Source organism: Haliotis rubra, unplaced genomic scaffold, assembly GCF_003918875.1.
Source record: "Haliotis rubra isolate DU_JTF1 unplaced genomic scaffold, ASM391887v1 Scf709, whole genome shotgun sequence".
In the NCBI taxonomy this organism is placed as follows: Eukaryota; Metazoa; Mollusca; class Gastropoda; order Lepetellida; family Haliotidae; genus Haliotis; species Haliotis rubra.
In genome coordinates, this window is record NW_025767423.1 from 501,917 (window position 1) to 526,408 (window position 24,492).

Consider the following 24,492-nt stretch of genomic DNA (forward strand, 5'->3'; position numbering starts at 1 on the left):
ACTTCACCGAACACTACATCAGTGTCGGTAACAACACCTTCACTGTCGGCACCAACACTACACCGACTTCACCAGGCACCACATGGAGATCCAATAGTTGATCATGTTCCATATCTTCTACCACTTGAGGCCCTTGTCATCCTGTTGCTGTTCCTTATGTTCATGTCCAGCACGTTCAAGGATAGGATCATCAGCTCTTCCATATCTTTTACCACTTGCGGCCCTTGTCATCCTGTTGCTGTTCCTTGTGTTCATGTCCACCAGGTTCAAGGATAGGATCATCAGCTCCTCTACTCAGGAGGAGCTCCCCCACATCCCTGTGTCCATCCCGTGCCGCCACCATCGCTGGTGGCACGTTCCTCCCTCCTCTACAGTTGACGTCCAGTCCCAGATCCAGGACATACACGTCCTTCAGTTTCCCTGCACGGCATCATGGGTAGGAGTCTTTCTGTGTCGCTGTAACAGAAGCTGGTACATTGTACACGTGATGTCACTGTCTGTCAATACAATACAAGAAAATACTTTGTGCATTGTCTTTAGTCGCAAGAAACTGGAGCAGAAGATGTGATGCTTAGAATATTGAACTTTGTGTAATCTTCATTCTTATTTAGAACTGTCACAATCTGTTCCACCTTTACCCTGACAGCTGGCAAAATATGAGATACTTGGCAAATATATATGGATACTTCAACAATTAGGTTTAACACAAGGTGTAATGATATAATAATGGAATATTCAGGTGATGATATAATTGCTTTGATGTGAAAATTTTAAATTGTCCAGTTAGAGAATCTTGTTTTTCTCATTTACTGCTTTTTTTACAAGAAGGAGCAGGCCCCGCCCTGTAGATACACCGGTCTCGTTCACGTCTTTCACAGAGGGTAAGTGGAAAGTGTTGACTGGTGATCTCACCTTACCATTGTCCCCAAACAATCAATTTCTTCTTCAACAATCGTTGGGGAAGTTCATATATTGTCAGATACTGGTCAGAGAGAAACCCTCGATGACTTGATCAATGGTATTCCGTCTGTATGTCAGGTTGGTGTAATGTGGGTGGTATCGCCAGACTTAGTCAATTCTTGACCACACAACCTGGGCACTACATCAGTGTTGGTAACAACACCTTCACTGTCGGCACCAACACCACACCGACTTCACCGGGCACCACATGGAGATCCAATAGTTGATCATGTTCCATATCTTTTACCACTTGCGGCCCTTGTGATCCTGTTGCTGTTCCTTGTGTTCATGTCCAGCACGTTCAAGGATAGGATCACTTCACCGAACACTACATCAGTGTCGGTAACAACACCTTCACTGTCGGCACCAACACCACACCGACTTCATCGGGCACCACATGGAGATCCAATAGTTGATCATGTTCCATATCTTTTACCACTTCCAGCCCTTGTGATCCTGTTGCTGTTCCTTGTGTTCATGTCCACCACGTTCAAGGATAGGATCATCAGCTCCTCTACTCAGGAGGAGCTCCCCCACATCTCTGTGTCCATCCCGTGCCGCCGCCATCGCTGGTGGCACGTTCCTCCCTCCTCTACAGTTGATGTCCAGTCCCAGATCCAGGACATACACGTCCTTCAGTTTCCCTGCATGGCATCATGGGTAGGAGTCTTTCTGTGTCGCTGTAACAGAAGCTGGTACATTGTACACGTGATGTCACTGTCTGTCAATACAATACAAAAAAATACTTTGTGCATTGTCTTTAGTCGCCAGAAACTGGAGCAGAAGATGTGATACTTAGAATATTGAACTTTGTGTAATCTTCATTCTTATTTAGAACTGTCACAATCTGTCAATTCTTGACCACACAACCTGGACTGTCAGGTTGGTGAATCGCCAGACTAAGTCAATTCTTGACCTCTCAACCTGGACTGTCAGGTTGGTGTATCGCCAGACTTAGTCATTTCTTGACCACACAACCTGGACTGACTGCAGGGTTACCCTCTTTTCATGTCTTGTTGAATTTTGTCCATCTTTCTTTGCTTTCAAGGATTGTTTGACACAACTTCTTTGTACAAAACCTACAAATGGTGTGAAAATGATTTCTTCCATTTCTTTGATGTAGCATAAGCACACAGTAATAACGGAAGATGCTTGTGAGAAATTGGTGATCTTTGCAAAGTGTCTGATGGAGAACAATATAAGTAAAACTTATTGTTATTAAGAATTGAGCTTATTTGTTGTAAATACAGTGTACTTCTCTGTTTTTCCCGCTCAAACACATTCTTTATCATACAGACAAGTTTGTGCTTGAGTCCAGAGCCATGGCTCGAACATTTAGGGAAGCTGTTCATTCTATCAGTGCCTGGTTATCAAGGTCATGGGGCCCTGCTCTACAAATTTGTCTGAGCACAGGAGTCTGTGAGACGCCAAGCTAGCATGTGAGGACCATACCGGAGGCTACATGCCGTAATGTTGCAGCTCTCTCACTCACTTGCTCACAGACAGTAGTGAAAACATGTTGTTCAAGGCAAGATATATCTCGGACTGACCATATGTTAGTGTGTCCCTGTGGTATTGTCAGTAATAGTTACACAGTTGAACCAAGAGTTCCGCGGACGTCATATCACTGCACATGTTCAGAATCGCCAGTCCTGTTACAGACAAGCATTTGAAGAACTTAATCATTGGTGATCTATTACGGAAAACTGTTTATGCAAGATCAAATCTGAAATGTGATCACATGTATAGTCTGTTTGGCTCAAAAGCGGACCGATGAATTGCAATCTAACTCGAAAACTAATAAACATAAACTACTCAATGAAACGCTGATCATAATCAAAACATCATACCCACTCTGTGAGAATTTTGCAGAATTTTTGTCCTAAAAATAAAAGTTGTTTAACAATCTATCATTAAAATATTGACACAGTTCACTATTTGTTATGAGGGAGGAGTGCAGAGAAAGGGAGAGCCAGGTGTTCGAGAACGGATGGAGACGGCACAGCACAGGTTAATGAATGAATAACTTTGTCTGTGAACGTGCTTCTCGAACATCTGGCTGTCCCTTTCTCTGCACTCCTCCCTCGTAACAAACAGTGAACTGTGTCAATAACTGAACTGTAACAACTTTATTATTTTGTCAAGTGAACATTATATTTTTTAATTCTTTCTTCAGCCTCCTTCTCAGTGAATATGATTGGGTGCCCGTCTGCTTACTTCTCAGCTAATGTGTACTACTCAAAGAACTTAACACCCAGTTTGTTATAGAGTATGCCCATGTTTCACATGACCTTCCTACATCCATCTTGTCTGGTGGTTATTTGAACGCAACCTTCTAGTTGTAAGTTTTTTTAACTCGGTTTGAGTCGTAAAAGGCGACCCACAGGATCGGTTGGATATTTGTCAGGGATGCCATGATACATTCAAAACTATATTGATATTTAGCTTTGAAAGTATCGTTTAAATATGTTTATGTATCGTATAGTTATTTATAAACAAAGATGGGAAATTAGAACTTTTTAATCTCTGAGAATCAAAAATGTTGATCTTTTCATGAACAATTATTAAATATGAAATATTAATGTTCAAAATGTAACCAAATTTACACAGTAATGCCGCCCAAATAGGCATCATGATACGTATTGAATCGTGACATGGGTATTGTGATACGTATCGATTCATGAAACTTATCGTATAGTGACATCCCTAGTTTTTTGTCTCAACTGTAAATCAGTTATTGACAGATCGCCGCCTTGTAGCTGGAATATTGCTGAGTTTTGAGTTAGACTTTCAAAAAACAAATTCCATGTCTCAGTGGCAGTAATGGTTTCTTTACTCCAGCTGTGTGTTACAGGAAGCCCAGTGATATATTGGTCGTATTCCATGTAGTGGCCTGTGGGTCCACCTTTTGTGTTCCATCTTGTCCTTGAATAAAACATGTAGACACAAGCAATGTCCAGATTAACATGTTCAGCAATATTGTTTTGTAAACTGTGTTTGTAAGAGAACATTTACATGATGTAACTGTAATGAATGTCGTGTTTGATAACTACTGAATGTCGCGTTTGATAACTATTGAATGTCGTACAAACACCCACTCATTCTGCTGTGCTGTAAGGGGCCAACCATTTGACTTCCAAGGAAGGGTTTCAGATTTAGTTTTGACTAGATTTCTGATTTTGCAGCTGTACCTGAAATAATATTTCTTTAATGAAGGGGCAGTGGGGTAGCCAAGTGGTTAGAGTGTTGGCTCATCACGCTGAAGACCCGGGTTCGAATTCCTACATGGGTACATTTCTTGTGTTCCCTGCCATGATGTTGCTGGAATATTGCTAAAAGTGGCGTAAAACCAAACTCAGTCAGTCAGTCTTTAATGAAAACTATTTGCCTAAAAATCTATTAAAAAAACAATCCCAAACAATGTAATTCAGTGCAGACGAATGTAAATTTTCAAGCATTTTCTGTGACAGTTCATTTTTGTAAATATATCCCAGGCTCTACCTGATTATCAAATGGTACGTCCCTCGTTATCAACTCAAACACCATGTATAATTGTTCCAGGTTTTACCAGGTTTTTACTCTACTAGATACACAGGATTGTATTCTTATGTTACCAAATATTGTTTCCTTTTGCCAAATAAAATACCTTTTTATTGTGTGGTGAAACTGGTATTGTTGAAACCGTCCAGTGTTTGCATTTACAGGTGACATTTGACTAGAAAACTAGTTTGACATTTATTTCAGCTTCTTGTTTTTTCAACAAGAAAGATATTACATGTGTAAGCAGCATTACTGAGAAACTGGAATCAGTGTCAATCCTAAATACAGGACACACTGTTTCATAGCAACTTTTTTATTCTTTATGCGATGTTTCGCAGCTAGTTCCTGCTCCTTCGTCAGGTCATTCGAGCGATGACGGAGCAACAATTAGCCCACGTCGTATAAAGAATAAAAATCACCTGTTAAAGGAGCAAGAGTTAGCTCGGAGACGTCGTATAAAGAATAAGTTGTTAACCATAAAAACGTTTCATGAATTCATGTTCGTCAACTTCTAAATGCCTTTCAAGAAGTTGAATGTCAACCCTCTGTTAATAGTACAAATATTTGATGTGTGTAGTCTTCCTATTGCCATATACATATTCCTGAGGGCATTATTCTCATATTTACACATTCCTTTAGTTTGCATATCATGTTATCAAACAGTAAAGAGTCGAGTGATCTGATTGGCCAGTTGCTATTTTGTCAGAACCAATGCAAGTGGGCTGCCAAGCCTGTATGGATGCTGTGACGAGGATGCTGATTTAATGTGGAGGGAGTGATTGACATATACCAATGCTGATGTTGATCTTCAGTAACCCGTGCTTGTTGTAAGAGGCGACTAGCGGGATTGGGTTGTCAGGCTTGCTGACTTGGTTGACATGTCATTGTATCCCAATTGTGAAGATCGATGCTCATGCTGTTAATCACTGGACTCTCTGATCCAGACTTGATTATTTACAGATCGCTGCCTTATAGCTGGAATATTGCGGAGTGCTGCGTAAAACTAAAAAAGAAAAAAAAAGGTTTGTTTGTGTCCCTGTGAAAATTTCGACTTTGTCTGCAGCTTGTTGTTAGAGAGGACTAATGGGATTGGATGGTGGGGTTCGCTGACTGGTTGGATGGTGGGGTTCGCTGACTGGTTGGATGGTGGGGTTCGCTGACTGGTTGGCGTTTGTCATCATATGCCAATTATGTAAGACAATACACAAGATGTCAATCACTCCAGATTTGATTGTGTTCAGGGTGCAGTCCTACAGCTGGAAGATTACTGAGAGTGTTTGTACTCCATGCAGTTATCTCGCAGTAATTGGTTTCCTTGTCAGCCACCAATAATCTAACTGAATATGCAGACACAAGGCTGACATTGTGCCATACAACTGCAAAAAGTTTCGCTTTGAAGGAATGACTGTTATAAATTTTTCAAATGTTTATGAAACAATGTATTTTTTACCAAAAAACAATGATTTTACAATAAATAAAACCAAATATTTCACTTTTTTAGTTTGTTTTTATTGACATTCATATTAAAATACATTTCTGGCGTAACATCTCATAGAGTTTGTATGTACACAACAAAAGATCTATCCACAAGTCAGTGGAATAACCAGGATGAGTGCATGATCACTATGAATGAAAACAGTTTCTAGTCAACTCAAAGCAAGTTAAGCACCACCTAATTCTACAGTTCACTATAATTATTCCGTCATGAAAGAATTGGGCAGCGCTTACTTGATTCATAGTGGTATGTTAAGTTTACCATGAATTCTGCACTGCTAATAATAGTGAGTTTTTTTATCTTCATCTGAATTTGAAAGTTTAAACATTTTGTAAAAACCTGTTACAAAAGTGCATATCATTGGCAAAGAATAAGAAATTGAGACAAATATGATAATACCTTTCCCCACAACACGTAAATATATCTTCAAACACAAGTGTCACAAACAACTTCTGCATGACCTGACATCAGCTGGCACAACAAAAGCAGGAACCCTGGAGAGTGTCACCTATAGGAGATTGGAGAGCGTCACCTATAGGAGATTGCAGGAGTGCTTTTAGTAGTAGTAGTAGGTTCTGCTCTCAGCCTCCACAACATCAATCTTGGTTCAATGTTTGTTGACTCAGTGGACTTTCTTGAGTAATCTTTGTAAGAAAATGATGTCGTGGTTACCATGGTCACCACACAGTGCAACAAATCTACTGCCACAGTAGACAAGTAGTAACAGATACTCACATCTGGTCATCAAGGTGGTACAATTGGCTTCTGAGAAAACTTGAAATATCAGTCCATTTATTTGTCTGAACTTAAACAAAACTAATTGTAAGTGATACCATGAAATACAGAGAAGTGGAATATTGCCATTGTTATACATGCATGTTGCACAGATGGCTGCCAAAATGTCTATGGTAATTTTCTGTGATCCTGGCCCTGAACGTCGATGCACACGCACACGCACACACATCAGACACACATTGCTCGCACACCAGATCAACATTCACATGACACAGAAAGCACTTGCTGAAGACGACTGGGATGGACTAGCTTGGCAAGTTCTCGACTCCACTGTTGTAGCCCAGCTGATGAAAGACAACCTGTGGTGATCAGGGTTCATCAGAATATTTGATAGTGAGCTGGTTTAAAGCCGCTTTGATCAGTAATTCTGTCAGATCAAGGTGTGGCTGGCGGTTTGATGTGGAAAGAAAGCCAAAACTAACACAGGGCATGGTGCTGAGGATTCAACCAATGATCACAGGTTCCTGGAACACCAAGGGGACGGAACTCTGCACAGCAAATTGCAATTCCCTAGATAACTGTGCCTCAAAGTTAGTGACATGATGTGTAACATTATTAATCATACAGTAGAATTTTGTGGACATTTGTCGTGAAAGCTAAAAGCACAGATGCCATGGAAACCTCATCTCACTTTTTATCTGCCATCCTGTACTACATACAATTACCCCAACTGGCAGCACACTGTCACCATGGCAATAAACAACACAGATCATCACAGCACAAGAACCATACTCCCAGACAATGTACATCCCCTTCAGCATACAACACTGCTGGAGAATCTGGTCAACAATATCACCATTATTTCCCTACCTTAAAACAATCTGATAAAAAAACCCTCCAATCCCAGTAATGTTTCATCATGTATATTTCCACCTACTAATGTCCACCCAGACACCTATAGCAGCTGAACAAGGGGACCCATCATTACAACACCATATCTACTCCCATCAACCCCTGCAACAAGACATGGTCAGAGTTATCTGCCCATTGGTGAAGGCTCTGTACGCAGTGAAACCGTGTTAGCCCAGATGGAAGCGTGCCCTGAATGATTCAGGTCTGTACAAGACCCGGCAACACAAGATTCTGGACAGTGAGTACTGTCTACTGTCTACTGTTGCTGCCACTAAACTGAACCCCAGTATCAGCTTTTTGTCATCACAATCCTAAACCTGTGTGGTAATCAGTGAACTAGTCATTGATCTCGAGTAGCGATTTCCAGATTTGGAAGGCAGGTTTCCAGGGTAACAAGGTTTCACATGCCCATTTCACTGCATATACTGATATTTTCAACTACTGCTACGTTTGGCACAAGAAATCGTTCATACATGGCACAGAGACTCAACAACAAACAGCTCATCACAAGTATACACAATACAGCACTATCGGGCCATCTTCTCCGACTTGATACCTTTCTACATTTGATTTCAAAACAATTGGATCTTTAGAAACTAATAATCACATCAACAAATTGACAACAAGATATCACTGAACTGTGTAAAAGATTTGCTATGGCTTTAAAGATCATATATATCCCTAAGGCAGTTGTCAAGATTAGACAGACTTGTATTGAAGTAGGTGTATCAAATCAAAGGAGGCCTCATGTCCGAGACACTGCAACCCGTGCTGCTATGAGTACAGATGACGGATAATAAGCTGCGAACTTATTTACAATATCCAACCTAACAACCACTGCACATCAAATCTCCATGTGCATATATACACCACATTTTGGCAAAATATTGACAGTGCAATACCTACCAGAACTCGTCACCATGCATGAAGTCAACTCGTCACCATGGACGAAGTCAACTCGTCACCATGGACGAAGTCAACTCGCCACCATGGATGAAGTCAACTCGTCACCATGGATTATGTAGAAAGCTGCGGTTGAACGGAATGTCATCAAGGAATACAATACAAGACCTGAGATATCTCTGCTCTATGAGACTAGCTGCTAAACATAACCCTGTAACACAATCAACAGTCCTTCTCAGTGGAATGAACATACTGTTAGCAATAATGCATCATCATTCTGGAATATACTAGCATAAGTTCAAGGATAAGCTTCAAGCAGAAGGAACAAAACCCAGAACTTCAGCATGATAGGGGCACACTTATACCTCTTGCCTACCCTAACCAGTCCTTGTTAATGTCGGTTCTCATGGTACATCGACCAATGCCATCCATATGATAGTGAGCATTTCTCACCTTCAGACAGTTGGAAGGACAAAAAAATAACAAACCTGGCAACACACAGGCAAGCAATGCAGGCCATGTTATACCATGTAAAACTCTAACTTCTACCATGTAAAACCCCAACTTATACCATGTGGAACACCATCTTATACCATGTAAAACCCCATCTTACACTATGTAAAACCCCATCTTATGCCATGTGGAACCCCATCTTATACCATGTAAAACCCCATCTTATACTATGTAAAACCCCATCTTATACCATGTGGAACCCCATGTTATATCATGTAAAACCCCCATGGTATATCATGTAAAACCCCATGTTATACCATGTAAAACGATATCAGCCTTATACAACAACTAGTCTATATAGGTTGTATAGCAGGGATTGCCCTGGGCTACCTCTGTGTTCAAGTGAGTCATATGCATACATAATTATTGGTTGTGCACTGAATCCAAGCGTCAGTACGTCAGTTACTATGAGAATCAGTAGACTTGTGGTTGTGTCGAATCAACCCAACAGCTACATTAATCTGAGTATTTTCAACACATATTGCATCAAATACACACGCTACAAGATCTATGGTCCCCATGACCCACGTTACGAAGGAGGAGGACTACATGCTATAAGCTATGCCTAGACTCTACCCCCGCACGGAGTAAGCACATTGTATATTTACACTTCATCTCTATATACAGCATGGCAGCAATATGGACGACAGTCACATGTAGTCTGTACATCAAGAACTTTGGTGAAAAGGGTCTGCTGCTCCAAAACAACTGAAAACATTTTCTGATACTTCCCTATTTTCTGGATGATATCGTTCCTGAAGAATTTCTCTAACTGTGTTGCAGTGAGACTTACGAGGGGGTTTACAGAAGGTTAGGTTAATAAGTTTACAGGACATCTTAACTTGGTCACCAGAACAAACTAGACATGGACTAGTGCATCACACGGCAACATTACTGTCAAGAGCACACAAGGATGGATGTACCTTCAATCTGGAACCAGTTCTTGATAACTGAACTCTAAAACTATTAACAATCTGAGAAACCTGTGCAGTGCACACTCAAAGTGGAATCCAACCTCTGTAAACCACACACTCTGAAATCTGCAGGCTGAAACCGCCATGTACTGTATGCGTCAGGTATGGTAGAATCCTAGTGCAAGAGATAATACCAGCTGAATGCGTGGGAATATTTTGGACTGAAGTATTTGAGCTGAAAACATGTATATGTGAAGCTCTGAGGTGAAACAGAACCTAAGATTGGGCTAAGAGTGAGTGAGTATGGTTTAACACCACTTTTAGCAACATTCCAGCAATATCACACCACAAATGGTCTTCACACATTGTACCCATGTGGGGAGTCAACCCCAGGTCTTCGGTGTGACAAGTGAACGCTTTAACCACGAGGCTACCCCACCGCCATTGTGCTAAGAGTATTACATATATAAACAGGACTTAACATTGATTACTACATGTTTACAGTGACACGCAATTGTGGTCCTGTGTTCGAGCCTGGTTCCAATAGTCCCTACCAATGTCAGTTTCATAGCGTTTACCTACTGAGACATGAAGCAGAGTTAACATGGATGCCCCACTCAGATTGACTACAGGCCGACAGTCCTTGTGTTATCCCCTTAATACCGAGCATCATACAAGGTTACAACAGGTATCGTCTTTAACACCTGACAGTATGATGCAGCTAGGTACTGACACACCAACCTTCAGCCCTCCAGACAGACCTACTTCTATCAGTATTCTAGTACTGACATCCTCTGTTAGAGCAGAGTCATCTCTCTACATCATATGATTTTCGTAAGAAAGAACTGCTGAACTACACTTGTACATATTAAAAACATATAACTCCAGATCATTGACCTCCTGTGGGTAGTGTACCACGGTATGGGCAGCTAACACAACACTCCTTTACAGTTGGCAAGCTATTATGAGTGAGTGTTAATTCTGCTGGAAACAAATGGGACTATTTAATAAATAATGTTGGCTTAATGTGAAAGTAACACTCCAAACAACCCGGGTAAATACTGACTCTGGTACCTGGCGATAAAACAAAGCAGAAATAGCTTTGGATTTGAACCATGATCCTCACACAGCTAGGGGAAGCAACTCTGTATCCTATTATGGATCAGACTAGATGGTGCTTTCATGGAGGCATAGCTGAAGATATTTATAGTTTCACTTTCAGTCCAAAATTTAAGTCAGTCAATATGAACAGAAAAATTGGTTCAGATTTGAGTTCATATTTTGTAAACCAAGATAGTGAGTGAGTGAATTGGGTTGAACTCCACTCCAGACAATATATCTGTTATATCACAAAGTAGCTTAGTGTGGCATAGAAACCACATGACGCCGGTACCGTACTGCTTCCAACTCAACCCTCTATAGTTTGTGACCTAAGTGGATTTACATCCGTGGATGAATAATTTCATCTACCACAGCTTCATCTTCAAAGCATCTGTGCTGTGAGCTGATGAGGAGGCAGAGAGATGTGGAACAATGACATCATGATATTTCAAATCCAGAGTGTGAGTGAATAGCGTAGCGGAGCTTGTCGAGGAGAATGCTCTTCTTGGAGTAGTTCGGGAGTTTGAGGAGGTTGAAGCAGGTGGAGGAGGTCGGGAGGCGGCCGCCGGCATCCTTCTTCTTGATGTTGAAGAATCCCTTGAGGACGCTTCCCACAGTGTCGCCAGTATCCTAGGGTAGTGAAGAATGCAGTTATAGCTGGCAGTTATAGCCGGTATTTTGTTAAATCTATTAATCAAATGGTCCAAATACAAATGGGTCGCTATCTAGTCTGCTGTGGTAGAAGCGCTTCAGACACCAGGAATAGATCAATAGTTTTTCTTTCAAATCTGAATCACAAAACTCAGATTAATCATAGGATCAATTTCACACAGGCAACCATAGCAATAATTTCAGGATTTCTGGTAATACAGGTCATCTTAAGCAGTTGAAATAGGTGCAATACCAGTTAGTTTTAACTAAGGATGTAATCTGTTGTTTCTTTATGACAAACTATAAGTAGGGAGCTGGCCTGTAAACTGAATCTGGACCAGACAATCCACTGATTGATATTGACCACTGTCATTAGGGTACATCGACACGCAAAAAAACAGGTCTGACCACTCGATCTAATCAGTCACTCCCTACAAACGTCATAGACACACTACCTGACACTAGCTAGTTCACACGAGAAAGCACTGACCTGGTCAGAGACACACTACCTGACACTAGCTAGTTCACGAGACCTGGTCAGAGCACTGACCTGGTCAGAGACACACTACCTGACACTAGCTAGTTCACACGAGAAAGCACTGACCTGGTCAGAGACACACTACCTGACACTAGCTAGTTCACACGAGAAAGCACTGACCTGGTCAGAGACACACTACCTGACACTAGCTAGTTCACACGAGAAAGCACTGACCTGGTCAGAGACACACTACCTGACACTAGCTAGTTCACACGAGAAAGCACTGACCTGGTCAGAGACACACTACCTGACACTAGCTAGTTCACACGAGAAAGCACTGACCTGGTCAGAGACACACTACCTGACACTAGCTAGTTCACACCAGACAGCACTGACCTGGTCAGAGACACACTACCTGACACTAGCTAGTTCACACGAGAGCGCACTGACCTGGTCATCGCTGACCTCCACACACCGGATGGAGAAGGGTGGCTCAAGGTTGGCAAAGCCCAGCAGTGGGGGCTTGGAACAGCTGGTCACAAACTGGGGGAAACAACATCATCATCATCATCACCATCATCATCATCACCATCATTAATAAGTGAAATTATGATTGCAAATCTTCAAAATTTTACCTTGCGAATTAAACTTTTAAATCTCAGAATTTTATTCAACTTAGGATGAAAGGTCTTTAACGAAAGACATAGTTTCAAATGGATATTATTGGATTGTATTAAATGAAACACCTGGAACAAGTGGGGTTGGTCTAAGTTAACGCTCATCACGTACCCTACATGCAGTTGTTTCACTGTTCCAACTACTGCGCTTACCCCCTTGTAATACAAACCAACAATAGCGTTTTGAATCTATGATCTTTTGTTAAACAACTTTTATCCTCAGTTGAATACAATTCTGATATTTAAATGTTCAATTGGCAAGGTAAAATTATGAGGATTCGCAATCATAATTTCACTTATTTGATTTACAATTTTGTTTAAAGTGAAATTCATCGGTACGTTTTCACTGCAAACAGACTATACAGATACATGACTTCCAGGTGGAGTTATCTGACCTTGAGGAAGAGACCCTTCTCTGGGAATGTGAGATCTTTCTCCAGGATATCCCACAGCCAGTTGATCACCTTGTGGTTGTTATGGTAACCACCATAGTACTGGGTATGCCTCCTGTAATAGACAACAGCTATGATGAAAATGATAAAGTTGTCCATATCCTACCAGGTACCCATTCACTGATGAGTGAACAAAATGATAAAGTTATCCATGTCCTACGAGGTACGCATCCACTGATAAGTGGACAAAATGATAAAGTTATCCATATCCTACGAGGTACCCATCCACTGATGAGTGAACAAAATGATAAAGTTGTCCATATCCTACCAGGTACCCAATCACTGATGAGTGAACAAAATGATAAAGTTGTCCATATCCTACGAGGTACCCATCCACTGATGAGTGAACAAAATGATAAAGTTGTCCATACCCTACCAGGTACCCATTCACTGATGAGTGAACAAAATGATAAAGTTGTCCATATCCTACCAGGTACCCATTCACTGATGAGTGAACAAAATGATAAAGTTGTCCATATCCTACGAGGTACCCAATCACTGATGAGTGAACAAAATGATAAAGTTGTCCATATCCTACCAGGTACCCATTCACTGATGAGTGAACAAAATGATAAAGTTGTCCATATCCTACGAGGTACCCAATCACTGATGAGTGAACAAAATGATAAAGTTGTCCATATCCTACCAGGTACCCATTCACTGATGAGTGAACAAAATGATAAAGTTATCTATCTCCCTCCAGGTTCTCACATCAGTGTTCAGACTTTTTAAGCATAAAAGTCAAGGGGTCCTCTGCTTTCAGATTCATCGAACTGAGACCAAAGGAAGTGTACAACAATATACTGAGCAATACTCTGTGTCTATATACAAGAAGCCCATAGTAATTGTCTCATATCTACTGAATTTGTTTAGATGACCTGCCATTTTTTTCTCATGATCCTTATTTGTCAAGTGGTGAGTCTTCCTGTACAGTGACCTCAATGTTGTTCAATTCTGAACTGGCAGCCTACCTGAGGTCCTCGATATCGACCTCCATGTTGTCCCCGGAGATGAGTTTCTGGAGTTCAGGCGCGGAGAACATCTGTAACCAGTCGGGGTTGACGACGGCCTTGAACCCTCTAATGAAGGCCAACGTCTGCTCCTTGATCTGGCGGTACATTCGGAAGTGGGCCATCAGGTGTACATAGCGGATCCTGGAGTGAGTGAGTGCAACATTATACTTTTGGCAACATTCCAACAATCTCCCATTGTATCAGTGTTTAGGAATTGGGCCCACACCTTCTGTTGGATTCAGCCTCTAGTCTACCCCTGGGGGAGAAGCAGGCAGGCAGCTGTGTGCATGAGTGAGCTCAAGAATGTTTGTTTCTTGTAAAACACCCAGCAATGTTCCAGCTACTGAATCAGGACCTGCCAACCGGGGACATCCTGCACACTGTCCCACGTTGTCAGGGTTCACCATCTTACACACACTCAGCCCTTCAGCTACATCCTGCATGTGGCAGCCCAACTTTCAGGCAAACATTTTTCGGTCATATTGCTTGCAGACACTTTGTTGCAGCATCTCACACCAAAACATAAGAGCACAATATAATAATATTATTGAAAACCGGTTCACTACCTCTTGATTTGAAGAAAATTTGATTTCCCACCAACAGGCACTTGTCTGTGTCGGAATATATACAGGGTTCTGACTTACTTGTTCTCGTTGGTGACGGAGATGGCCTTCCCTCCTGGAACCAACTCATGAGTTTCCAGCCGCCCCATGCAATCCTCGTCACAGGAGAAGGTCAGCTCAAGGTCACACATGTCTCCGTCGTAGTGCTGCCAAACATATACAGAATCACGCAACATCGTGGCAAAGATCTGTTGACTTCTTTTGTGTTTCATGATGTAGGTACTGAGTGTGTCTTACCTTGATGTAGGTGAGGCTCTTTGCCAGCTCAGGGTCAAGGGAGGGCAGCTCATCCAGGGAGCTGTAGGTGGAGCTCTGTTGGCGCCCCAGGAGCTGCGTCAGGAAGAAGGGGGCGAACGGAATGTCTACAACAATACCCTGGGAAGAGAGAACAAATATGTCACAACAGAAAGTGTACAACATAATATTGTATCCTCCAGTCTCACCAACAAACCAGGAAGTAAAACTGAAAAGACTAACTGCATGTTACAGTTGCTGTACCCACCTCATAGAGGGCCTTGGCCAGCATCTTGCCCACAAACTCAAACAGAGCCAAGTGGTTCTCCTGGATGTAGGAGGTGGACGAGGGGTATAGCTTCTGCTCGCTCGTCACCTGCAAAACAGACAGACAATACAGTGGGGAGTCTGCTCAGAATAGTAGGTCGGTTTGTGTTTAACACCGCATTCAGCAATATTCCAGGTATACGGCGTTGGTCTGTAAATTTATAATCAAGTCTGGACCAGACAATCCATGATCAACAGCATGAACATCGATATACACACATTGGGAACCGATGACATGTTGTCAACCAAGTCAGCGAGCCTGACCACCTGATCCCGTTGGTCGCCTCTTACAACAAGAGTGGGTTACTGGGTTAAGAATCGAATCCCTGCACCTATTCTTGGCTCCCTGTTGGAAGTCTGTGTGGCCAGCAACCACACTCATTGAGACATGTTCTTACTCGATCGGTGTGAAAACTTAAGTTTATGCGGTTAAGTTCTAAACATATATTGACAGCTGCAGCAACAGTATTCCAGCATTATCACTGTGACCTGTAAAGGTCATTGGTTGTCACAATTACAGGCACTTGTAGGTCAACTGACAGCTAGATAATGAGATTGCCAAAGTATTCAATAAGTCCCACATCTCAGCCCACTGACCTTAAACAGATTGAGAGCAGGATCAAACACTCTGGCGATGGTCTCTTCCAGGAACTCCTTAAACACTCCATCCTGGTCGATACCAGCCTCATCCAGGCCCTAAGTGAGACACACAGTGAGATATGTCATGAGTCTTTGTGTTCAGGTTACCAGAAGAGCCATCAAAGGTCCAAATGACCAAGAAATTTAATGCAATTAAACAGACGCCAGTTGGGAAATTCAAACTTATCAATATTACTGATAACTAACTGACATCCAATTACGAAAAGGTTGTCATCAACAGATCTCAGTGATTTACTTCAGGCCTAAAAAACAAATGTTGTGGTTCCGATTACCAAACCTACCCTTGAATTCTGGTGCCGATGCTATGTTTTCTAGTGGGATGTATAAAATAAGCTTTCAGATACCATCGTGTTTACCTGGCACCGATGGACATCGGTCTAGTGCTAGGAATCTCAATCTGAAACTTCATTGAATAAATGACTACTTATTGATAAATGTGCTATTTATTAGTTTGTACTTTATGTCTAAAAAAAATGGAAAAATTCTACCTATCTACCCTAAATTTTAAAGATGTGTAATCGGAGCCACAACATTATTTTTGTCTACCTCATATATATGATGTCCCTGACCTGTTCATTGATGAACTTGACCCTGATGACCCCCTTCATAGCTCGTGATGGGAGCTGGGCCAGCTGCCGATACCCGTCCTGGAACACAAACACCAGCAAACACTCACCAACACACACAATAAAATAAAAAACAGAAACCTCAACAATGCCAGCCCTTCACCCTTACCTCAAGGATGCCAGCCCTTCACCCAAACCTCAAAGATGCCAGCCCTTCACCCTTACCTCAACGATACCAGCCCTTCACCCAAACCTCAACGATACCAGCCCTTCACCCACACCTCAAGGATTCCAGCCCTTCACCCAAACCTCAAAGATGCCAGTCCTTCACCCTTACCTCAACGATACCAGCCCTTCACCCTTACCTCAACGATGCCAGCCCTTCACCCAAACCTCAAGGATGCCAGCCCTTCACCCTTACCTCAAGGATGCCATCCCTTCACCCAAAAATCAAAGATGCCATCCCTTCACCCTTACCTCAAGGATGCCACCCCTTCACCCTTACCTCAAGGATGCCATCCCTTCACCCTTACCTCAAAGATGCCAGCCCTTCACCCACACCTCAAGGATGCCATCTCTTCACCCAAACCTCAAAGATGCCAGCCCTTCACCCAAACCACAAAGATGCCAGCCCTTCACCCTTACCTCAAAGATGCCAGCCCTTCACCCTTCCCTCAAAGATGCCAACCCTTCACCCTTACCTCAAGGATGCCAGCCCTTCACCCATATCTCAACGATGCCATCCCTTCACCCTTACCTCAAGGATGCCATCCCTTCACCCTTACCTGAAGGATGCCAGCCCTTCACCCTTACCTCAAGGATGCCATCCCTTCACCCATAAATCAAAGATGCCAGCCCTTCACCCTTACCTCAAGGATGCCATCCCTTCACCCTTACCTCAAGGATGCCATCCCTTCACCCTTACCTCAAAGATGCCAGCCCTTCACCTTTACCTCAAGGATGCCATCTCTTCACCCAAACCTCAAAGATGCCAGCCCTTCACCCAAACCACAAAGATGCCAGCCCTTCACCCAACCCTCACGGATATTAGCCCTACACCCGTACCTCAACGATGCCATCCCTAAACCATTACATCAACAACACAAGCCCTATACCATACCTCAACGATGCGGCTTCTATGCACAGTGATGAGTGTCGACTGGGGGGAGGTGCACACCGACTCTGTCAGACCCAGTGCATCCTTCTCCTTTGACACATTCTTACGGAATAATATAACTCTCTGAAACAAACACCAAGATTACATGTCTACTTTACATACAGACCAGTAGCCACATTCTTACGGAATAATATAACTCCCTGAAACAAACACCAAGATTACAAGTCTACTTTACATACAGCCCAGTAGCCACATTCTTGCAGAATAATATAACTCCCTGAAAGAAATGCCAAGTTTACGAGTGTATTTTACACACAGATCAGCGTCCTGATGAACTATTTTGTTGGCATGGGAGTAACTCCCGGGTGTATGTATTGATTTGGAGGAGAAATAACATTGATGGGCAATCAAGCACTGATAGGTATTGGACAATGGGCAATCAAGCACTGATGGGCAGTGAACAATGGGGAATTAAGCAGTGATATGTACTGGACAAAGGGTAATCAAGCACTGACAGGTACTGGACAATGGGCAATTGAGTACTCATAGGTAACAGACAATGGGTAATGGGTAATGAAGCACTGACAGGTAGTGAACAATGGGTAATTGAGTTCTGACAGGTACTGGACAATGGGTAATTAAGTACTGATAATTAGTGGGCAATGGTAATTAAGCACTGATAGGTAGTGGACAATGGGTAAGTAAGCAGTGATCTTAAGTGGATAATGGGTCATTAAGCACTGAGAGGTACTGGACAATGGATAATTGAGTACTGATACGTACTGGACAATGGGTAATCAAGCACTGAGAGGTACTGGTTATGGATAATTGAGTACTAATAGGTAATGGACAATGTGTAATTAAGCACTGACAGTTAGTGGACAATGGGTAATTAAGCACTCATCGGTTGTGCACAATCGCTAATTAAGCACTGACAGGTAGTTGACAATATGTAATCAAGCACTGATAGGTATTCGTCAACTGGTGGCAAGGGGGGATAATGGCACTGACTGATGATAATGATGACATGGAAGCCAGCTACATAACTAAAAACAATAATTTTAGGTGATAAGCACCTATCAGTGCTTAATTACCATTGTCCACGAATCAGGTTCTGTCATTCACCACTATGGCAAACCTACAGATCAATTCAAGCAGCCTGTCCTACTTGCCCCTTACCTCATGGAATGGAATGATATGGGGCACTTTCTGCATAAGGAACTGTACAGTCTTCCTGCCTCTCTCCAGCTCCCCCATGAACTGACTTGCCTTCATATCCCTGCAGCAACCAAACATACACGCTCCGGCTCAAAACACAACTCCAACTGAAAAATGCTTAACATGACAGCCTAAAGGAGAAGAACCAGAACTGACTCAGATTCAATACTTTGATGAATTCTTGCTGAAAACAAAGTGCTGTAATAAGGGTAAATCTGAGAGATTTGAACCTACCATCATAAACTCCTGACACACCTAAGGGATGTAACTCTGTACAGAGAACTTACCTTAGAGGACTTTGTCCACTCATGAGCTTAACAAAGAGATAGGTTTGGTTGTTGTTTAACCACACACTCAGCAATATTCCAGCTATACAGCGTCGGTCTAAATAATCGAGTCTGGACCAGACAATCCAGTGATAACAGTATGAACATCGATCTACTCAATTGGGATATGATGACATGTGTCAACCCAGTCAGCAAGGCTTACCATCCAATCCCGTTTATCCCTTCTTACGTAAAGCTAACCAATTAGACCAATTCTAACCCAGATATTCACGGGAAGAGAGATTTACAAGAAATTAATGAGAAGCAGTCTGTGGAGTTTCAAGTTTGCTGATTAATCAGCTGCATGGTGCTCCATGACACGGACCTGACCAGCCAGTGGTGACTCTGTGTGTAGCTGCGGCGTGCATCTCGCTCATGGAGGATCATCAGCAGGTTCCAGGAGGAGGAGAACACATCGCTCCAGCCTGCAGTCTGGATGTCTGGAACATCGCACCATATACATTAACACAGTGTCAGTGAGAACTCATCAATGCTCACTTAGGTCAACACACAGCACTACAACAAGGAACAGTCAAATCCGCAAATTCACTGAGTTTTTATTGCTTGAAATTCACTGATTGTGTTATTTTTATTGTTATTTCACTATGATCATATGTTGCTGAGGAACAGTTGAATGTATTGTTATTGTGTTATTATTGTTGTGATGGATATTGTTATTGTGTTATTATGATGGATATTGTTATTGTGTTATTATGGTGGATATTGTTATTGTGTTATTATGGTGGATATTGTTATTGTGTTATTATGGTGGATATTGTTATTGTGTTATTATGGTGGATATTGTTATTGTGTTATTATGATGGATATTGTTATTGTGTTATTATGGTGGATATTGTTATTGTGTTATTATGGTGGATATTGTTATTGTGTTATTATGGTGGATATTGTTATTGTGTTATTATGGTGGATATTGTTATTGTGTTATTATGGTGGATATTGTTATTGTTATTATGGTGGATATTGTTATTGTTATTATGGTGGATATTGTTATTGTGTTATTATGGTGGATATTGTTATTGTGTTATTATGGTGGATATTGTTATTGTGTTATTATGGTGGATATTGTTATTGTGTTATTATGGTGGATATTGTTATTGTGTTATTTGATGGTGGATGTTATTGTGTTATTATGATGGATATTGTTATTGTGTTATTATGGTGGATATTGTTATTGTGTTATTATGATGGATATTGTTATTGTGTTATTATGGTGGATATTGTTATTGTGTTATTATGGTGGATATTGTTATTGTGTTATTATGATGGATATTGTTATTGTGTTATTGATATTGTTATTTATTATTATGGTGGATATTGTTATTGTGTTATTATGATGGATATTGTTATTGTGTTATTATGATGGATATTGTTATTGTGTTATTATGATGGATATTGTTATTGTGTTATTATGATGGATATTGTTATTGTGTTATTATGATGGATATTGTTATTGTGTTATTATGATGGATATTGTTATTGTGTTATTATTGGATATTGTTATTGTTATTATTGGATATTGTTATTGTGTTATTATGATGGATATTGTTATTGTGTTATTGTGGATATTGTTATTGTGTTATTATGGTGGATATTGTTATTGTGTTATATATGGATACCTGTTATTGTGTTATTATGATGGATGGATATTGTTATTGTGTTATTATGATGGATATTGTTATTGTGTTATTATGGTGGATATTGTTATTGTGTTATTATGATGGATATTGTTATTATGGTGGATATTGTGTTATTATGGTGGATATTGTTATTGTGTTATTATGGTGGATATTGTTATTGTGTTATTATGGTGGATATTGTTATTGTTATGTTATTATTGGTGGATATTGTTATTGTGTTATTATGATGGATATTGTTATTGTGTTATTATGATGGGATTGTGTTATTATGATTATTGTGTTATTATGATGGATATTGTTATTGTGTTATTATGATGGATATTGTTATTGTGTTATTATGATGGATTATTATTATTGTGTTATTATTATTGGATATTGTTATTATTATTATTGATTATTATTATTATTATTATTATTATTGTTATTATTGGATATTGTTATTTGTTATTATATTATTATTATTTATTATTATTGATGGATATTATTATTGTGTTATTATTATTATTATTATTATTATTATATTATTATATTATTATTATTATTATGGATTATTATTATTATTATTATTATTATTATTATTATTATTATTATTATTATATTATTATTATTATTATTATTATTATTATTATTATTATTATTATTATTATTATTATTATTATTATTATTATTATTATTATTATTATTATTATTATTATTATTATTATTATTATTATTATTATTATTATTATTATTATTATTATTATTATTATTATTATTATTATTATTATTATTATTATTATTATTATTATTATTATTATTATTATTATTATTATTATTATTATTATTATTATTATTATTATTATTATTATTATTATTATTATTATTATTATTATTATTATTATTATTATTATTATTATTATTATTATTATTATTATTATTATTATTATTATTATTATTATTATTATTATTATTATTATTATTATTATTATTATTATTATTATTATTATTATTATTATTATTATTATTATTATTATTATTATTATTATTATTATTATTATTATTATTATTATTATTATTATTATTATTATTATTATTATTATTATTATTATTATTATTATTATTATTATTATTATTATTATTATTATTATTATTATTATTATTATTATTATTATTATTATTATTATTATTATTATTATTATTATTATTATTATTATTATTATTATTATTATTATTATTATTATTATTATTATTATTATTATTATATTATTGTTATTGTTGTTATTATTATTGTTATTATTATTGTTATTATTATTGTTAAGTCAGAGATCAAAGAAGTCAGATGGTGAGGAAGTCAGAGATCAAGGAAGTCAGAAATCAAGGCAGTCAGATTGTGAGGAAGTCAGAGATCAAGGAAGTCAGAAATCAAGGCAGTCAGATGGTGAGGAAGTTGGAGATCAAGGCAGTCAGATTGTGAGGAAGTCAGAGATCAAGGAAGTCAGAAATCAAGGCAGTCAGATTGTGAGGAAGTCAGAGATCAAGGCAGTCAGATTGTGAGGAAGTCAGATGGCGAGGAAGTCAGAGATCAAGGCAGTCAGTTTGTGAGGAAGTTGGAGATCAAGGCAGTCAGATGGTGAGGAAGTCAGAGATCAAGGCAGTCAGATGGTGAGGAAGTTGGAGATCAAGGCAGTCAGTTTGTGAGGAAGTTGGAGATCAAGGCAGTCAGATTGTGAGGAAGTCAGAGATCAAGGCAGTCAGTTTGTGAGGAAGTTGGAGATCAAGGCAGTCAGATTGTGAGGAAGTTAGAGATCAAGGCAGTCAGATTGTGAGGAAGTCAGAGATCAAGGAAGTCAGATGGTGAGGAAGTTGGAGATCAAGGCAGTCAGTTTGTGAGGAAGTTGGAGATCAAGGCAGTCAGATTGTGAGGAAGTTGGAGATCAAGGCAGTCAGATTGTGAGGAAGTCAGAGATCAAGGAAGTCAGATGGTGAGGAAGTCAGAGATCAAGGCAGTCAGTTTGTGAGGAAGTTGGAGATCAAGGCAGTCAGATTGTGAGGAAGTCAGAGATCAAGGAAGTCAGAGATCAAGGCAGTCAGAGATCAAGGAAGTCAGAGATCAAGGCAGTCAGATGGCGAGGAAGTCAGAGATCAAGGCAGTCAGATGGTGAGGAAGTCAGAGATCAAGGAAGTCAGAGATCAAGGCAGTCAGATTGTGAGGAAGTCATAGATCAAGGCAGTCAGATGGTGAGGAAGTCAGAGATCAAGGCAGTCAGTTTGTGAGGAAGTTGGAGATGAAGGCAGTCAGATTGTGAGGAAGTCAGAGATCAAGGAAGTCAGAGATCAAGGCAGTCAGATTGTGAGGAAGTCAGAGATCAAGGAAGTCAGAGATCAAGGCAGTCAGATGGTGAGGAAGTCAGAGATCAAGGCAGTCAGTTTGTGAGGAAGTTGGAGATCAAGGCAGTCAGATTGTGAGGAAGTCAGAGATCAAGGCAGTCAGATGGTGAGGAAGTCAGAGATCAAGGCAGTCAGTTTGTGAGGAAGTTAGAGATCAAGGCAGTCAGATTGTGAGGAAGTCAGAGATCAAGGAAGTCAGAAATCAAGGCAGTCAGATTGTGAGGAAGTCAGAGATCAAGGAAGTCAGAAATCAAGGCAGTCAGATTGTGAGGAAGTCAGAGATCAAGGAAGTCAGAAATCAAGGCAGTCAGATTGTGAGGAAGTTGGAGATCAAGGCAGTCAGATTGTGAGGAAGTCAGAGATCAAGGAAGTCAGAAATCAAGGCAGTCAGATTGTGAGGAAGTCAGAGATCAAGGAAGTCAGAAATCAAGGCAGTCAGATTGTGAGGAAGTCAGCGATCAAGGAAGTCAGAAATCAAGGCAGTCACATGGTGAGGAAGTTGGAGATCTTGAGCTGCTTACATGGTTAGATTGCTGGGGAGCTACTTACATGATGAGATGGCTGGGGAGCTACTTACATGATGAGATGGCTGGAGCTGCTTACATGATGTGATGGCTGGAGCTACTTACATGATGAGGTTGCTGGAGCTACTTACATGATGAGGTTGCTGGAGCTACTTACATGATGAGATGGCTGGAGCTACTTACATGATGAGATGGCTGGAGCTACTTACATGATGAGGTTGCTGGAGCTACTTACATGATGAGATGGCTGGAGCTACTTACATGATGAGATGGCTGGAGCTACTTACATGATATGGCTGGAGCTACTTACATGATGAGATGGCTGGAGCTACTTACATGATGAGATGGCTGGATGTTTCACAGAAGAGGGTGAGGAGACTGAACACAGGGTGGATGGTAGAGTTGGGCGCTTGGCCCAACAGGTCCAGGAAAGTCTTTAAACCACAACTTGGGCCCAAGTCTGACAGGAATCGCCACAGGATGGGCAGGAGCGTCTCGTTATAGCTTAGTCCTGCACAAATGTAAGAC

The 24,492-nt window shown here is 40.2% G+C and overlaps 1 protein-coding gene across 1 annotated transcript in view; it reads right to left on the bottom strand.

Annotated features, from left to right (window-relative positions):
* Nucleotides 1-5,987: 5,987 nt before the first annotated feature.
* The window catches only part of LOC124259052 (ubiquitin-protein ligase E3B-like), a 48,100-nt gene continuing 29,595 nt past the window's right edge, over nt 5,988-24,492 (bottom strand). Inside the window, 13 exon segments of the mRNA XM_046693129.1 lie at nt 5,988-11,703; nt 12,653-12,745; nt 13,275-13,386; nt 14,303-14,485; nt 14,989-15,113; nt 15,205-15,342; nt 15,470-15,577; nt 16,126-16,224; nt 16,758-16,835; nt 17,875-17,994; nt 19,051-19,150; nt 19,741-19,908; nt 24,226-24,475. Coding sequence (XP_046549085.1) covers nt 11,512-11,703; nt 12,653-12,745; nt 13,275-13,386; nt 14,303-14,485; nt 14,989-15,113; nt 15,205-15,342; nt 15,470-15,577; nt 16,126-16,224; nt 16,758-16,835; nt 17,875-17,994; nt 19,051-19,150; nt 19,741-19,908; nt 24,226-24,475 — 1,766 coding nt within the window. The 3' untranslated portion in view covers nt 5,988-11,511.